Source organism: Macaca thibetana, chromosome 9 (genome assembly GCF_024542745.1).
Source record: "Macaca thibetana thibetana isolate TM-01 chromosome 9, ASM2454274v1, whole genome shotgun sequence".
In the NCBI taxonomy this organism is placed as follows: domain Eukaryota; kingdom Metazoa; phylum Chordata; class Mammalia; order Primates; family Cercopithecidae; genus Macaca; species Macaca thibetana.
In genome coordinates, this window is record NC_065586.1 from 89926325 (window position 1) to 89942146 (window position 15822).

Genomic DNA, 15822 nt, shown 5'->3' on the forward strand with positions numbered 1-15822 from the left:
GCCTCTCTCTATGAAAAACCTGAGGCACCTTACAAAGATTGGCCTAAAACAAGGTGAAATAAGAAGATGAGAAAATTAGGACAAAGAGAAATAAATATGGGAAAACAGAAAATAATTCTTGCCTTAGTGTCATTGGCTAGAGTTTGGCCACAACATAATCCTAAGCTTCCTAGCAACTGAAGCAAAGAAAACCTGTCCAGCTCTACAATTCACAGTGGGCACGAGATGAAAATAGAATGGTTGCTAGGGGGATACGCAGTGCTTCCTGCTCCTGAGACTGGAGAGAAAATTGCTCTTTGGCCTCCAGAGAGGGACCCTGTGCAATCACAGGGACAGTGCTTACAGCATCTTCTCAGTGGTGGGAGTGCACCTCATGGGACTGCATTCCCCTACTTTACCTCAAGCTCCTTGAGGGGTGAGCACCATATCTATTGTGTTCTTCATCATATATCAGGGCCCACCACAGTGTCTGAGACATAATAGGTGCTCCTAATGTATTTTTGAATGAATGAATGTTATTTGTAATTTCTATCAATAAAAGCCAGTGGGTGGATACAAGATCACTACACAAAAATTAGTAATTTTTTTCCATAAACTAGCAATGAACAATCTGCAAATAAAATTTCTAAAAATTCTACTTATAATATCATCAAAACAATAAAATACTTAAGAGTAAATTTATCAAAAGAGATGTAAGACGTATTCACTGAAAACTACAGGACATTATAGAAAAACCAATGGCAAAACATTTGAACAAATTCATTAAAAGCAATTCTATGTGAAGTAACACTACAGAGATTTCTAGGTATGTGGCTTTCTGATGATCTGACTTGATCAAAAGGTGTAATTTTAAATTTTAAGAGGAATATTTAAGCTGAACATCGTTTTGGCCGTTCTCTATGATTATTTCTTTTTGCAACCAAGCTCCTGGTAAGAAGGAATCGTAGAGAATTGGAGTTTGCATTCTCTGTTTGCATTGCATCAGATTCTTGGTCAAGAATCTGAATGTTGCCAATAAACGGTGCTGTTAGGAATTAAGTTGAGCCCATAATGTATGGTACCATAATTGCTTTGTGAATTGGAAAGGTGTGTATTGGATAAAATAACATCAGGGTGTGTGTGAAAAATGGGACCTTGCCTCAAATGTTTAGCAGTACCTAATTAAAGACCCTTAATATTACTGATTCCAATAATTAATCTGTATTCTGATGTCTAAATATGTCTGTCATTTTCATCAGCCCATTTTTCTGGGGTCCACAGCATATGCTTGCCAGTTCCCCAAACAAGTCTATGAAGGAGGCACTGTTATCATCTCCTTTTACAGAAGAGAAAACTGAGGGCTAGGGAAGATAAACCATTTGCCCAGGGTTCCACCCTAGCATGTGACGGACCAGAACCTGCACCCAGACACCCATTTGCCCTGCTGTGCAGCCCTTCTCATTTCTGGCCTAAAGATAGCCAACATCAGTTTTCTCTGATTCGCTACAAGTATTTTTCCTGTTTCGTATAGTGTGTGCTTGGACTTTGGAGGCTTCATTTTGATGTTGTGCTCAGTATGCCACAATTAAAGAATTATCCTAATTTTAAGATCATCTTTCCAGAGAGTCTCTCAGAAATTCAGGATAACCAAGTACAGTCTGAATGACATTTGCCAAGTGTTGGCCTCGGAAAATTTATTGCTTCAACAGGGGCCTGTTGCCAGTAACGATTAGCCGACTTTTTTCTTGCCTAGCAAAGACGTTCATTCTGTGAAGGTAACTGAGAGTTTGTAGTTAAGATCTTGGACTCTGGACTCAGTGGACACGGTTCAAGTTCTGGCTTAATAATAGAACCTTCCACATAGTATTATTGGGAGGATTAAAGGAGGCTATCACGTAGGGCACTTAGCACCATGGGGTGCTTAGAAAGCTTTTAAGAATGGTAGCTGCTAGAACATACAATCCTTTAAAGCTGGACTTTGGGGTAAGGAGTGCGCTTCGACAACCAGCAGTAGCTGCCAACAGTTTAGATTGAGAGTGGCTCCGTGCAGCCAAGCCTCCTAAAGCCACCTGGAAGCTCTCCAGTCTGGACTTTGAAAATTTAAATATTTTTCAAATTTCTTTTTGACCCAGTTTAAAGAAAAGGGATTCCACAGTGTGAGAGGGGCTGCCATAGCTTTGCCATTTCCCCTGAGGAAGGGTCTGAGGGAAGCTTCCTTTTGTTGGTGGAAGAAATGAGGGGAGAGGGCAAGAGTTTGGGGTAGGGAAGAACTGGACTGGAAGCTGAGTCTGGTCCTCTTTAGTCTGCCTCTTCAGGCCCCCATCCCGGCCACCTGTTCTTCTTCTGTAAAACCAGGGGGCTGGACTAAGAGGCCCTTCCTGTGCTGACATTCTGTGAAGCCATAAACACTTGCCTTGAGCTACAGTTTAATGTGAGCCCTCAGGGCCGTTGTAAGTCATGTCTCTGCATCTTTCATGTGAGTCAAGAGGTGGCTTTGTCTTTTATCTTGTCTGGTGTCCATACATCCCAGCTTTAAATTCCTCTTAAAATTTGGAGCCAGGGAAAATTTCTCTTGCTGCTTGAATCTTCACACTGTTTCTGATTGGACAATGCCAATGATACACCTCAGGGTATTTCTGTTATTGTTTCATTTGCCAAGATTCTCAGAGCTAAATGCAGTGACCAGCAATTGTGGCTTCCCTCAAACAAGTCAGGTCTCAAAATCTGTCTTAAAACTGAATGTTGTTGTTTAATTTTATGTACTTTAATGGAGAAGCCACATCAAATCAATTTGTGGCATTAAACAGGATAAATCACCCATGCAGAATGACATAGTAAATAAATGCAGAAATGCATGAATACCCCCCCTCACTGTCAGCTACACCCATCATCTGGCCCCTTCTCCGCTCCTAGTGAGTATGAAATTACAACAACAGTAACAAATAAAATGTATAAAGGACCTACGCTGGACCAGTCACTGTTCTAAGTGGTTTATATATATTTTCTCTTTCAACAATCTTGTGTTTGGGGGTACTATTATTGTATTTATTTTAAAATGAGGATAGGCAGGATTTGGGGGGACATTAGACCCCACAAAATTCCTTTGGCCTCAGGGGTCCTAGTGGCAGAGTGGCTTTGCCCCATCTGGTACTGGCTTGTTTATGTGGCTAACTAGTAAGCTAACCAAAGTCAAACAACCAAGAGAAAGACAAGGAGGAGGAGGGGAGAATTGATGACCATAGAAGGCAGGAAAACCCTCTCTGGCTTCTGACTATCCTGAGATCTACTCTGAACTCCGGTACTGACTTGAGGAATCTGTGGAGTCCCAGAGGCAGTCCGTATTTTGGAATGTGTATGGAGGTAGAGCTGTGCTTGGAGGAGTCATCCTGAGTTCCTGCAGACGGGTCTGTTAGGAGGCCAGCTGGGCTGCAGGGTGTTCCACATGTCCATTGAGGCGCCCTGCCTACCTGATGAGTCTGTAGAAATATTCCCCAGGGGTTACCTGACTTCCAGGGCTGGCACTAAAGGAGGAACTAGTCAGCCCATTTGACCACAAATCCTAAACAGTTCCCATGGAATATTCAGTGCTCTGCACTTACTTCTCTTAGCCCTGAATGCCAGAACGGCCACTGGCAGGGGCAGGATGGGAAACTGCAGTGGCCTGTCACAAGCAGGCTGATCACCCAGGGCCTGGCCTGGAAGACAGACTGGGTAAGTATAGTCTTAATTTGGCCACTGTGCTCAACTGGCAATGTGCCCACAGTCAATATGCAGATGTCTGGATGTGGCCAAGTAGTAAGACAATTTTAAGAAACAAATAGTTGAGAATTTGCATGTTCAAAAGTATCTCTTAGTCACCCCCCGTGCCTAGTACGATGCCAGATCCTGGGGGTACAGCAGCAAGCAAGCTCATTGGGGACCTGCTGATTGGGAGCTCACAGCGAGCAGGCAGGCATGTGATTATTCCACAGGCCATGACTTCTGGTGTGGTTAAGTGCTGTGCTGGGGAAGCCTTGTCTTTTGGAATCGCTTTGGGTGGCTCTTTCTTTTATCTGGAGATGGTATCATTGCTTGAAACATTTTTGGAACTGCCCTTTAGGAATTGCCTTTGGAGCTGATTTGGGTCACACAGGAAAATCTATCTCACTTTTATTTTGTAGCCACACCTAGCTTGTGACCAAAAATGGTATTGCCCAGCTTGACGACCCATTTTATATTCCAGTCTTGGCTCTGACTTTCTTGTGAGCCAAAATTACATCCACCCTGTAAAGATGGATATTTATGACCACTGAGCATATTAGCAGTAATTTTGATAATTTTGAAGCAATTTCTCACTTGCCCAAGCTTCCATTGTCCTTTATATCTCTGTTGTAAACACTGTCCAATCTCTCTTGCAACTGAATTACCTCCTCCTGCCTGTGTTTTCCCCACTAGGGTGGGGGCATTGGAGGATAGGCCCATATGTCTACACTCTCTACAGTGCCCAGCACGGAGCAGATGTTCAAAATGTGTATTTATTATAATTGAATGTATGGGTTGAATTGAAAGGAATCCAAGAGGTGTCTCAGGATTGCTCTGAGTAACAGGAGCACTGTTGGAATGATGGGCAGCCCAGTGGGCTGCGGAATCTCACAGGTCTTGCTCCAATCCCTATTTGTCCCCTTGAGCAGCTGTGTGGCCCTATGCAAATCATTCATTCCCTCAGATCCTTCATTTCCTCATCTGTGGAATAGAGGTAATAATACTTGCCTTACTCGGGCTATTATAAGGACAAGTGGAATATTCACATAGTGCCCTAAGCATAGTGCCTAAATGGAGGTGATTAGTATTCTTATAATATTGGAGCAAATTCTCATTTGGATGCATAAATTCTGATTTAAAAAACTAACTTACCCAGAAGGCACATTATTTAAAATCATTTGCTGGCCAAGCACAGTGGCTCATGCCTGTAATCCCAGCACTTTGGGAGGCCAAGGCGTGAGGATTACTTGAGCCCGGGAGTTCAAGACCAGCCTGGGAAACATAGTGAGACCCTGTGGCTATAAATTTTTTTAAAAAATTAGCCAGGTGTAGTGGCTTGCACCTGTGGTCCTAGCTACTCAGGAGGCTGAGGTGGGAAAATCACTTGAGCTTGGGAGATCGAGTCTGCAGTGAGCTGTGATCACGCCACTGCACTCCAGCCTGGATGACAGAGTGAGACCCTGTCTCAAAAAAAAAAAAAAAAGAAGAAGAAAGAAAGGAAAAAGAAAAATCATGTATCATAGAAAATGTATTCTGCAAGGAACCCTAGAGCCCATCTAAGTCCAACCTCCTAATTTTCTTTTTCTTTTGTAGAGAGAGGGTCTTGCTCTGACATCCAGGCTGGAGTGCAGTGGTGCGATCACAGCTTTAACCTCAAACTCCTGGGCTCAAGTTATCCTCCTACCTCAGCCTGTCAAGTAGCTGAGACTACAGGCGCACACCACCACACCCAGCTAATTTTAATTTTTGTAGAGGCAGGGGTGGGGGGGGTCTCACCATGTTGCCCAGGAAGGTCTTGAACTCCTGAGCTCAAGCCATCCTCCCACCTCATCCTCCCAAAGTGTTGGGATTACAGGCATGAGCCACCTTGCCTGGCCCCAACCTCCTAATATTAATGAGATTCAAAATGGGAAATGGACTGACTAAAATCATTGGTTCATGGCAGAACTGGGCCAGGCCAGAGCTGTTTTCATGTGATGTTTGGTACTTACCCCTACATTTGGAGGTCCCACCTTCCTTGCAAGGGCCTTGCATTTAGGCTAAGAGCTCTGGATACTGGCACTTCTGGACAATGGTAGCTAAGAATTTAGGATATGCACTTGGGGAGCCACAACACATGCTTTGCACACCCTTTTGCAGCAACACTTTGTCCCTCTGTGGAGTGCTGAGCATGCTGTGGTTGTGTATCTCACAAAGCTGGCATAAGCAATACAAACTGGTGGTTAGGAAGCATGCCCGACAAACCTGGTACCATTACTTACCAGCTTACCACTGCTTGACCTCTCTGAGCTTCACCTTCTTCACCTGTAGCATAGGAACAATAATGGTATCCACCCATAGGATTGTTGTGAGGGTTAAATGAGATAATGCATGAAAGTGCTTACACATTGCCTGGCACAGGATAAACACTTCTTAAAATTTACTGTTATGATCTGTAATACATCCAAACCAAGTATTCTGCCTCTGGCATCTCCACTAGTCTCAAGCTAACCTCTAATCTGCCATGAAGCCTTACCTGGTCTCTCTTCCAAGCAGGTGCTGTTGACAGACTTTTACCCCTCCCTTCACCCCGCCCCTCACCCAACAGTAACATGACCTCTCACATCTGTTTCACCCCAACCGTGGACCACAAGATCCTAAAGTAATCAATAGCAGTTGCCCATCAATATATAGGGCTAGGAACTCCTGGGTTTTCTTGTTCATCATCAGTTATAGGAAGAAAAATTGACCGCTGGCTTAAACAAGTACTGCCTCTCTTAGAAGTTGTCTTGACTTTGAAGGCACTTAAACCTTTGGGAGGCTCTGCTATTCTGCAGCGTGGCAGGTGCCCACATGCCTGGATGGCTGCCTTCTTTTGTTATTCCCTTGATACTGGGTTCTTCGCACATGCATACACTTTGAGTTCTATTTGCTACCCTTTTTTAAAACCTTGACTAAAACAATGAGTAATTGGGAAGTTCTGAATTTCTATTTGGAAAACAAATTGATGAGATCAGAAAAATCCAAGTAATCCTAAATTTACAGAAGCCAGATTACTAAAACCCAAGGGCATTTTTTTAAATGTAGAAAAGTTGTATTTCACAGAGGTTTTTGCAATGCCCTGACTCTGGATTGCAGCCCTCCCTCGATTCTGGGTATTACATCATTTCATTTCAGCTAATGTAAACACTCATCACCCTGCATGTTGCAGGATTTTTCACTACGATTTGAATTGGGCTTCATTCAGTGGGTCGTTGTGGTGATTAATGGTTTCAGAAGGAAGTGCAGCAGGAAGAGACTTTGCAGGAATGGAAGAGGTGAGGCAGCTCCATGTGAGATTCTGCAAAAGGATTAAGATTTGGCACCAGGCTTGGTTTCTGTGCAGCCTCTTAGGCAGAGAGCCCCAGGAGAGGGAAGCAGGCTGTCAGCTGTGCCTTTGCACGCTCTCAGCTGCCTTGAAGGTTGGTTGGCTCTTCCCGCTCTCTGGGGTACCCAATTTTACCTTGTTAAAGGATGGATGTGGATGCTGGAGGCTTAAAGAAGACCAGGTAAGGGTTCTTGTTGTCTAAGAAATCTCCCAGCGTTCTTAATGCATGGAATCCTGGGGACTGTTTCTTTACTAGCACCATCGTGCAGTGTTAGCCAAAATACAATTCCTCTGAGACATTTTACAAAGAGGATCAGAGAAGTTTCTTTCCTTGTTAAGAAAGTTTCTAAAACGTTTTAACCCAAAATGCTTAACTATAGAGATACAAATAATTTTTCTTGCTGTGCATTTCAGCTTTGAGATTTTTTTTTTTTTGGCATGTTAATCTACAAGATCTCTATAGGTATCCTGAGAGTTTATTAGATGTTGGTTTTCATTCCTTTTGCAATGGCTTATGGTATATTATGTATTAACATTTAATGGGATGAAAACTTCTCACTCATTATATTCTTCAGGATACTTGCTTTTGAATAAGTTGCTCTTCTTTTTGCAGATTTGGTTTGTTGCTTTCTTTTTCACCTTTTGGCTTTTGTGATTATAATACTAGTAAGGAATATCCTGAAGTAGAACTAATTTCTAAGAGGAAAAAACTATACTCAGGATTTAAATGCAAACATTTGATAGCATCCCTGATTAAAATGGACTACATGTTTTTTGGTGTTTCAAATATGCTTTTTAAAAAATATTCAGTGTAAATGTCCATAGTTTGTGGGAAAGGTAATGCAGTTTATCTGAGTGGTCATTTACTTACAAACATTAAAAGGATATTAGACCTTTGATAAGATTAGCTGAAGAAGAGGTCATTGAAAGGAGTAGTTTTCTGCTAACCACCAACTCAATTCCAAATTCTGTTTCTTTTCTTTAAAAAAATGGAGTTAAAAATAACCCAGAATAAAACTTGAAAACTGTTTTGTTTCTCTGTATTTGGCTAACTTCATCGCAAAGTACTGTGTTTAAGGAATTCAAGCTATGAAGACTACTCTTGAAATGGTTCACATAATTCTATCTGTGAATTTCCATAATCCTTTTCAAGAGCATATGATATTTTATGAGTATTAGGGTTAAAATTTTCAATTAAGTCTTCATTCCTTCTACAACCCTGAGAGACGGATAACAACCCTCAGAAAAATAACATGAGAAATTGTGTCAGTGTCCTGACACAGGCTCAGTTTTCCTGTACAAAGTAGTGTGGAAAGGGAACATTTGGCATATCTCCTTCCTTATGGAAGGTGTGGGGTGTCTTGGTAGAAGTGAATGTCTGTGGTTGTTGTGATAGATGGATAGATGCAGGGACTCCTGGTCACTTTAATTTATTGGAAATTAAATGTTTTCATTAGACGTAGGGGACTCTGACTTTCCAGCTTTGGTTGAGTGAGACAAGGTCTATGCACCCAGTGATTCTTCTCGTTTTTGTTCAGTGAGCCCTTTCAGTCCATGTCGTCCTGTTTTTCTTTTTGGAAACAGACTGGCAGCAGTCTCTTGCGTTTTGTATTACTTTAATCTAGCATTTTAACCATTGTATTTTCTTTTAGTGGGATGGCTAATAATAAGGTTGGCTTAAGCCTCAATTTGAGAAGGTGTGAGAGTAGCTGTAATCTTTAGGAAAAGAAAATCATTCCAAGAGTTAAAACATGCAGACTCTTAATTGTGCTGTGTCCATTCTCCTATTTTGGGGGAATCTAGACAAGCTATTGTTACAAATGCTTTTCCTAAAATGTTTTCAGAAGACCGAAACAAAATAGAATTTTTTGTCAATGTATTACATTATCCACATTCTGTCTTCTTTCTCCTCATCTGTCATTTTGGACAGAGGGAAAATTGTTCAGGTAAACAATTGAGGAACAATTGCCAGGAACATCTGGGAACAGTTGCCATGAATTATCTTTTCCTTCTTAATGTGATCTTGATGAAGGTTTTACTTGTTTACTCTTTTTATTTCTATTAAAATGGTAAGACATGTGCATGGTTGAAAAAAATTCAAATAGTATAAAAAGGGTAAACAATGAAAAGCCTCCTCCATGGCGTCTTAACACTCAGTTCTTCCCTCAGCAGTAAACGATGCTTTAGACCCGTGCTTTTCAAACTTCCATATGCATAAGCAACACCTGCAGAGTTGGTTACAACACAATTTCTTAGGCTCTTTGGGGTGCGAGGAGTAGATTGAGAGGGGAGAGAAAGATATCTATAGTTCATTATATAGCTATAGTCTATAGTACCTAAGAGACAGGTGGAATTTGAGTATTCTAGTGACAGCAGGAGACAGGAGTACAAAGAAAAAAAGACTGTTGAGTTTAAGAATTGAAAATGCTCTTGAGACAGTTGTCAGTGAAGAGTAAGAAGCCACGGTCATGAAATAGAGTATTAGAGTAGTGAAGAAATCCAAGGAGCGTCAGCATAAAAATGCCATCGGGAGAGGCCCAGTGGGTGGAAATAGGGAAATAGTCCATAGTTAATGGAAAATATAGCAATAGAAGGGGGTTATGGGCCACCTGACAAGGATAATGAGATTGAGTTGGAAACTGGAATAGGACTGGCCAAGCTAAAAAAAAAATCAGGCCAATTAGCAATAATGAGAGTGTTTATTCACTTGTAGATTGGCAAAATACCTCCCTGGAATGAATTAGGACAAATGATCACTTCCTGTGCTAATGATTTTATAGCAGAAAAGAAAAAGAAATACCGTAGAAGGTACAGGGAGGTGTCTGTGTGTTAGCCACTGTAATTTAATAACCCTAAGAAATGCAAGATTAATGGCCTGATGCAAGGAACGGAAAACCAAGATAATGTATAACTGATGAGAATTTTTAAAGCATGAATAGTAATTATGAAAAATAGCAAGCCTCAAGGATCTTGTCAATTAATTTTTTTAAAAGGTTAACTACCAAACACCTTTTCGGAAACACAAGATATGACAAGATTCTAAACATCTTTTTGAGAGGCACAGGTGAGAAGAACTAGGTTTTTTTCCCTACCCCACCTTCTTTGTCCAATAAAGTAAGAATCAACAGCCAACGCTAAACACTTTCTTTGTGGCAGGTATTGCGTGAAATCCTTTATGTGCCTTAATTTATTTTGCCCTTATAGCTCTGGAGGTTGGGATCATAATTATTATTTACAGATACAGTGCAAAGAGGATTGCTCAAGGAAGAGCATATTCCTTCATAAGGAAGGGACATCTTTGAAAAAAATAGGAAGTTCAGTTGGAAAACCAGAGAAACGTACCTAGAAAGCCCAGTAAAAAGGTTCACACAATTTAAGGAGCATTCTATAAGAAACTGACATTAAAGCAAAAATAAGAGAGACTTTTATAGGAATCGAAGTGAAGGAGCCAGGCAAAAATAAGGAAGAGACTTCATAAGGAAGGGACATCTTTGAAAAAAATAGGAAGTTCAGTTGGAAAACCAGAGAAACCCACCTAGAAAGCCCGGTAAAAAGGCTCACACATAATTTAAGGAGCATTCTATAAGAAACTGACATTAAAGCAAAATAGGAGAGACTTTTTATAGGAATCAAAGTGAAGCAACCAGGCAAAGATCCAGCAGAACCTTTGCAGATGCTCAGAATACTCCTGGGGCGATAGAAAAAGGAGCCAGCAGACACAATAAATTATTTGCCTTAGTCTTTTCAGAAAAATATATCAAAATCATCTTTAGAAGCAGAGGTACTAGATCAAATAGTAGTAAATGAACAGAATGTTCTAGACTGAGTTGACAAACTGGATATGGATAAATCACAGGGACAGGTTGGCCTTCATCCAAGAGTTCTAAAGGAATTCAAGGGTGAAATCATGGGGCTGTTGTTAAAAGCAACTAATTTTTACTTTCGAAAGTCTAGCAACCCCCTAAACCTTGGTTGCCTGGTAAAATTGCCCAGCTCCATCTCCCTGCAGTACATTATTTAAACATAAATTATAATATGTATGTAAAATATAAAATATAATAAATCAAACAATATGTTTTCAATAACTGTGATTTTGAATTCCCAAACCATGTCACATCACTGTTTTGAAAGTCTTTGTGAACGTTTCATTCTTGAAATTGCTGAGCATTACCAGCCCCTTAGAATCATGTAAAATAAGCTTATCATAATTCGTGTGAACTCAGTAGCAAAAGCACAAAGAAACAAATGGGCAGAGACTCAGTTTCAAGAAAGGATTCATCATACAACGTTACTTCACTAAAGGGGGAAAAGAATCCTGCAGCCTCAGAAACAGACACTCAGTGTCTGTTAGTTAAATAAATGCCACATGAAGGATTTGAAAACTAATGAGCTTTTGAGCTCCTAGCTGCACAGTCCCACTGCCCAATTTGCCTGGTGGTCTGGCCCTGCTCTCATTTGTCTCAGGCCTTCTTCTATTTCTTGAGGTCTTGACTCCGCCTAGCCCTGCAGCCCAGGTGCTCTGTTCTCTGCTTTACTGCAGGTGGCCCTAGTTTTCTATCACCCATGACCTGCACTCTGTGTCGTACAGTAGAATAATGATGAGGGCCTGGGTAAGACAGAATTGGTGCTGGGTAAGACAGAGAGCCAAGTACAGGTTGTCAGGATCAAAAGCTAGCAGTAAACCAGAGATGTGGAATGGAGATAGTCATTCAGTCATTTAATCGGTATTTCTTTTGAGCTCCTAGAATGTACCAGGCATTGTACTGGGGATATAAATATGAACAAGGTAGCCACCATGATAAAGAGAAACCAGTAAACAATTACAGTAGAGCAAGATTTCTCAATTTGGACACTAGGTTGACATCCAACTATTTCCTAGAGGCAAAATTGCCCCTGTTTGAGAACCACTGTGGGAGAGTATGATAGGTGCGTGAATGGAGAAAGAATAGGCCGTTATGGGAGATCACAGCAGGGCTTCCTAATGCAGACCTGGAGGTGAAGGAAGAATGCCTAGAGGAAGTCATATCCTACAAGGCATCTGCAGGGTGAGTAGCCCTCACTTGGAAGTTGGAAGAGGGCAGTCAAGGAAGGGAAAGGCTAGACCTGGAGACCAGAGGGAGGAAACCCTGGGTCAGCCATGGGTAGCTACCATGGGTAGCTACTCTTACCAGTGGTGGATGCTCCTTTTGGTGCTAGCCTTATCAGTCCCCAAGGGCCAGAGTTTCACACCCGGCATCTGACAGCATGCTTTCGGAGGCCGTGCTCATGCGCATAGCTGCCACTAGATGAGGAGTGATGTTGGTTTAGAGACCCTTAGGCTTTGTGGTCTTGGGTGCAAAAGGGAAGGAAATCAGTATCTAATTCCATAGAAGTAGAATTCTCACGAAATTACTCCTTTCAGCCCCAATGCCTATTTTTGATTAGCTAAATCTAAGTTCGTTTGACCAAGATTAAAAATTTATTAGCAAAAAAACTTACATGGCTACTCCACAAACTGTTTCCAACTGCTGGTAACTGCAGACCGTTTTGGCAACTGTGTAACAAAGAATACATTGTAATCATCCTTAAAATACCTCCCTTTTCCCTCTATTTGCTCTCTACCTGGCTCCTTTCTAGAGAGAGACTGGTCTGTATTTCTACCAGCAAAGGCCCGTTGGCCACATGCTGGGTCAGCCTCAGGACTCATGCAATGACAGGCACATTCAGGAAAGATGCGCTTTGTGTCTTCACATGGTAGGATCCCCTCTGCAGCATGTCTTTTCCTCTTGGCTCCTTGATCCCCTTGTCCCTCAGGGGCCCTTCAGTTTCTTTCTTTCTTTCTTGTTTTTAATTGTTTTGCTTTGGTTTTGGTTTTGAGACAGGATCTCTCTCTGTCACCCAGGCTGGAGTGCAGTGGCACAATCTTGGCTCACTGTAATCTCCGCCTCCCAGGTTCAAGCGATCCTCTCACCTCAGCCTCCTGAGTAGCGGGGACTACGGGCATGCACCACCACGCCTGGCTAATTTTTGTAGAAATGAGGTTTCATTGTGTTGCCCAGGCTGGAAATTTCTTAAAAACAATGATTGACATTGAGCACTTGCTTGTGTCACCAGCCACAGGGCTGCATGGGAGAGGAGAGAGAGACACTAAAAGGTAGGGGAAAAGAAAATTACTAAGCCTAGCACCATACTAGCCACTTCAAGTAAGCTATTTCCCTTAATACTCCCAGAAAACCCTTAATGGGTGGTGTCTTCCTCACTTTACAGATGAGGACCAGGCCTGATTTTATACAGCTATAAAGGGGTACAGGTGGGATCTGAGCCCTTTGTCAGACCCCGAAGCCCATGTTCCTTCTACTTCTGTGTTCTGGAGGAACTATCCAGGCCAGTGGGCCTTTTTGTGGCCCAGCTCCCAGGCCATTAGGACAATATCATCAGGGGTCTTCAGGCTACAAGGCAGATCTGGACTTGAGGGAGACTGTCATCTTCAGCTGTTGTTGGGGGCTTCTTGTGATCTACATACATCCTTATTTGGGCCATCGCTTCATTGCCCATTCCCAGATTGCTGAGATGGCTTCAAAAGCAAGGACCCCAGTTCTCCTTACCCTCACAGCTGTCCTGCTGCCTGTTCCTAGGGCATGATGGAATGATGTTAAAGATTCCAGAACCAGAATTTAGGAAATCTGGAGACTAGGTACCACTACCTTCCACTTGCTAACACACTGAAGACCAAGCAACAAGTAAATCTGTTGCTTATCCAACAGATGCTTTTGCAAAATGATAAACCAGTTATATTAGTCCATTCTCACCCTGCTAATAAAGACATACTGAAGACTGGGTAATTTATAAAGGAAAGAGATTTAAGTGACTCACAGTTCTGAAGGGCTGGGGAGGCCTCATGAAACTTAATCATAGCAGAAGGGGAAGCAAACATGTCCTTCACCTGGTGGCAGCAAGGAGAAGTGCCAAGCAAAAGGGGGAAAAGCCCTTTATAAAACCATCAGATCTCATGAGAAATCACTCACTATCATGAGAACAGCATGAGGGTGACTGCCCCCATGATTCAATTACCTCCCACCAGGTCCCTCCCACGACATGTAGGGATTATAGGAACTACAATTCAAGATGAGATTTGAGTGGGGACACAACCAAACCATATCACCAACCATAAACCCTACCTGATTGTCTCAACTGGTTGCCCTGGGCATGAAATCACATAATGGTTATGAAGACAGGCTGAAAAGATGCACAATTTACCATCGTAAAGAGATACTGTGTCAACAATAAAGGGGAAAATTCCTCATTGAATTGGCTTATAGGAGAGACATGTTTGTTAAGCAAAGGGATGAAGGTGACTCCATAAGAAGGTGAGTTCCAGAGAGAAACATTCATATCAGCGAGTCTGACTTCTGCATCAGGCTAGCAATTGGAACTTGTAATAAAGGGAAACTTTCTATACTTAGGTAATATGACATTTTGGGCACACGGCATTGTGACTTCTATGAAGGAAAGTACCAAGAAGGTTATAACTGAAAGAATCACACTGATTACCCAACTACCCCTCTCCTTTAACTGATGATGAAACTGAGGACCAGAGACATGGATGGGTAGACCAAGTTCATGTGTAGTCAGAGCTAAAGCTAAGGTTACTCGACCTATAAATAGAGGTTTGTTTACACTGTGTATGTGGGAGAAGGGAAACCATAAAATCTCTTTTATTTAGATTTTACTTGAAAATTATCTTTGTAAGGAGATTATGTCTCCCTCCAGAGGCTCTTAAAGATTTGGTCATCATGGACTGCAGGTATGCTGTGCTGAAAAGATTAGGACCTGTGCTGAAGAAAGCACCACATAGGCACACATCAAGGGGAAAAAAATGATTTTTTTTCACAGAATTTATTCATTAATAAATCTATTCTTTCATTCAACCAATATTTACTTGCACCCACAACAGTGTGCCAAGCATGATGCTAAGTGCCGGGATATAGGGGTAGACAGACAAGCCTCTTTCCCTTTGAGCTTCCAGTCTAACTGTGACTAGATTTATTCTGAAATGATTAAGGAAGGTATTCAGTGAGCTATGAAAGGTGGTAAGGTGGAGCTTAACCATAAGAACTCCTGAGCATCCTATTTGATACAGGGATTTAACAAATGGGTTTCAGAATGAGTGATTCCAAGTAAAAGCATTAAGCTTGGTGGTCTAGTGTTTTGGAAAGTTCGGCTGTTTGCACAGAAAGGAAAAAGGTTGAAATAAGGGAACCCACCAGGAGCCTGCTGCCATAGTCCAAGTATGTGGTGCTGAGGTTTAGCCAGAGCTGGAGCAGTCAGAATGGAGAGGAAAGGTGTCATCTGAGTCATGCTCCAAAGTAGCATTGGCTGCCTGGCCTAGGGGTTGAAGGAGAGGAAAGAGACAAAGGTGGTGCTGAGGTTTCTGATCTACAGCAGCAGACAGGAGATAGAGATGAGATTATGGAGACAGTGTGCATATTTGGGGGAAAGTGACAAGGTCAGTTTGAAGCAGCCTGATTCAGAAGGGACCGGGGAATGGCCCAGGTGAGCTGTCCTCGCAACAACTGCTTAGCCCTCACTTGGACAAGTACATTTAGGAACCTTAGGAAGAGAATGACTTTTCATGTCGTCAAGGAGACTGAACTCTCGTGGAAGACAAGTAGTTGCAGAACAAAACGGAAGATTGCTGGCGATTCACCATTCCTTCCTTTTTTAACAAAAACTTCTTATTGTGTAAATTTTTAAACAAACAGAAATACAGAGAATAG

General features: G+C 42.0%; 1 protein-coding gene across 5 annotated transcripts in view; it reads left to right on the forward strand.

The window, feature by feature from the left end:
• PLCE1 (phospholipase C epsilon 1) overlaps positions 1-15822 on the forward strand; it is a 344763-nt gene that overhangs the window by 97586 nt on the left and 231355 nt on the right. Inside the window, exon 1 of one of the 5 annotated variants that reach the window (XM_050802711.1) lies at positions 6894-7247. The exons of 3 other annotated variants lie outside the window; for them this stretch is intronic. In XM_050802711.1, the coding sequence (XP_050658668.1) occupies positions 6966-7247 (282 nt within the window). In that variant the 5' untranslated portion in view covers positions 6894-6965. Of the gene's footprint in view, positions 1-6893; positions 7248-15822 lie in introns of those variants that run through there. One more of the 5 variants, XM_050802710.1, reaches the window with a different exon arrangement.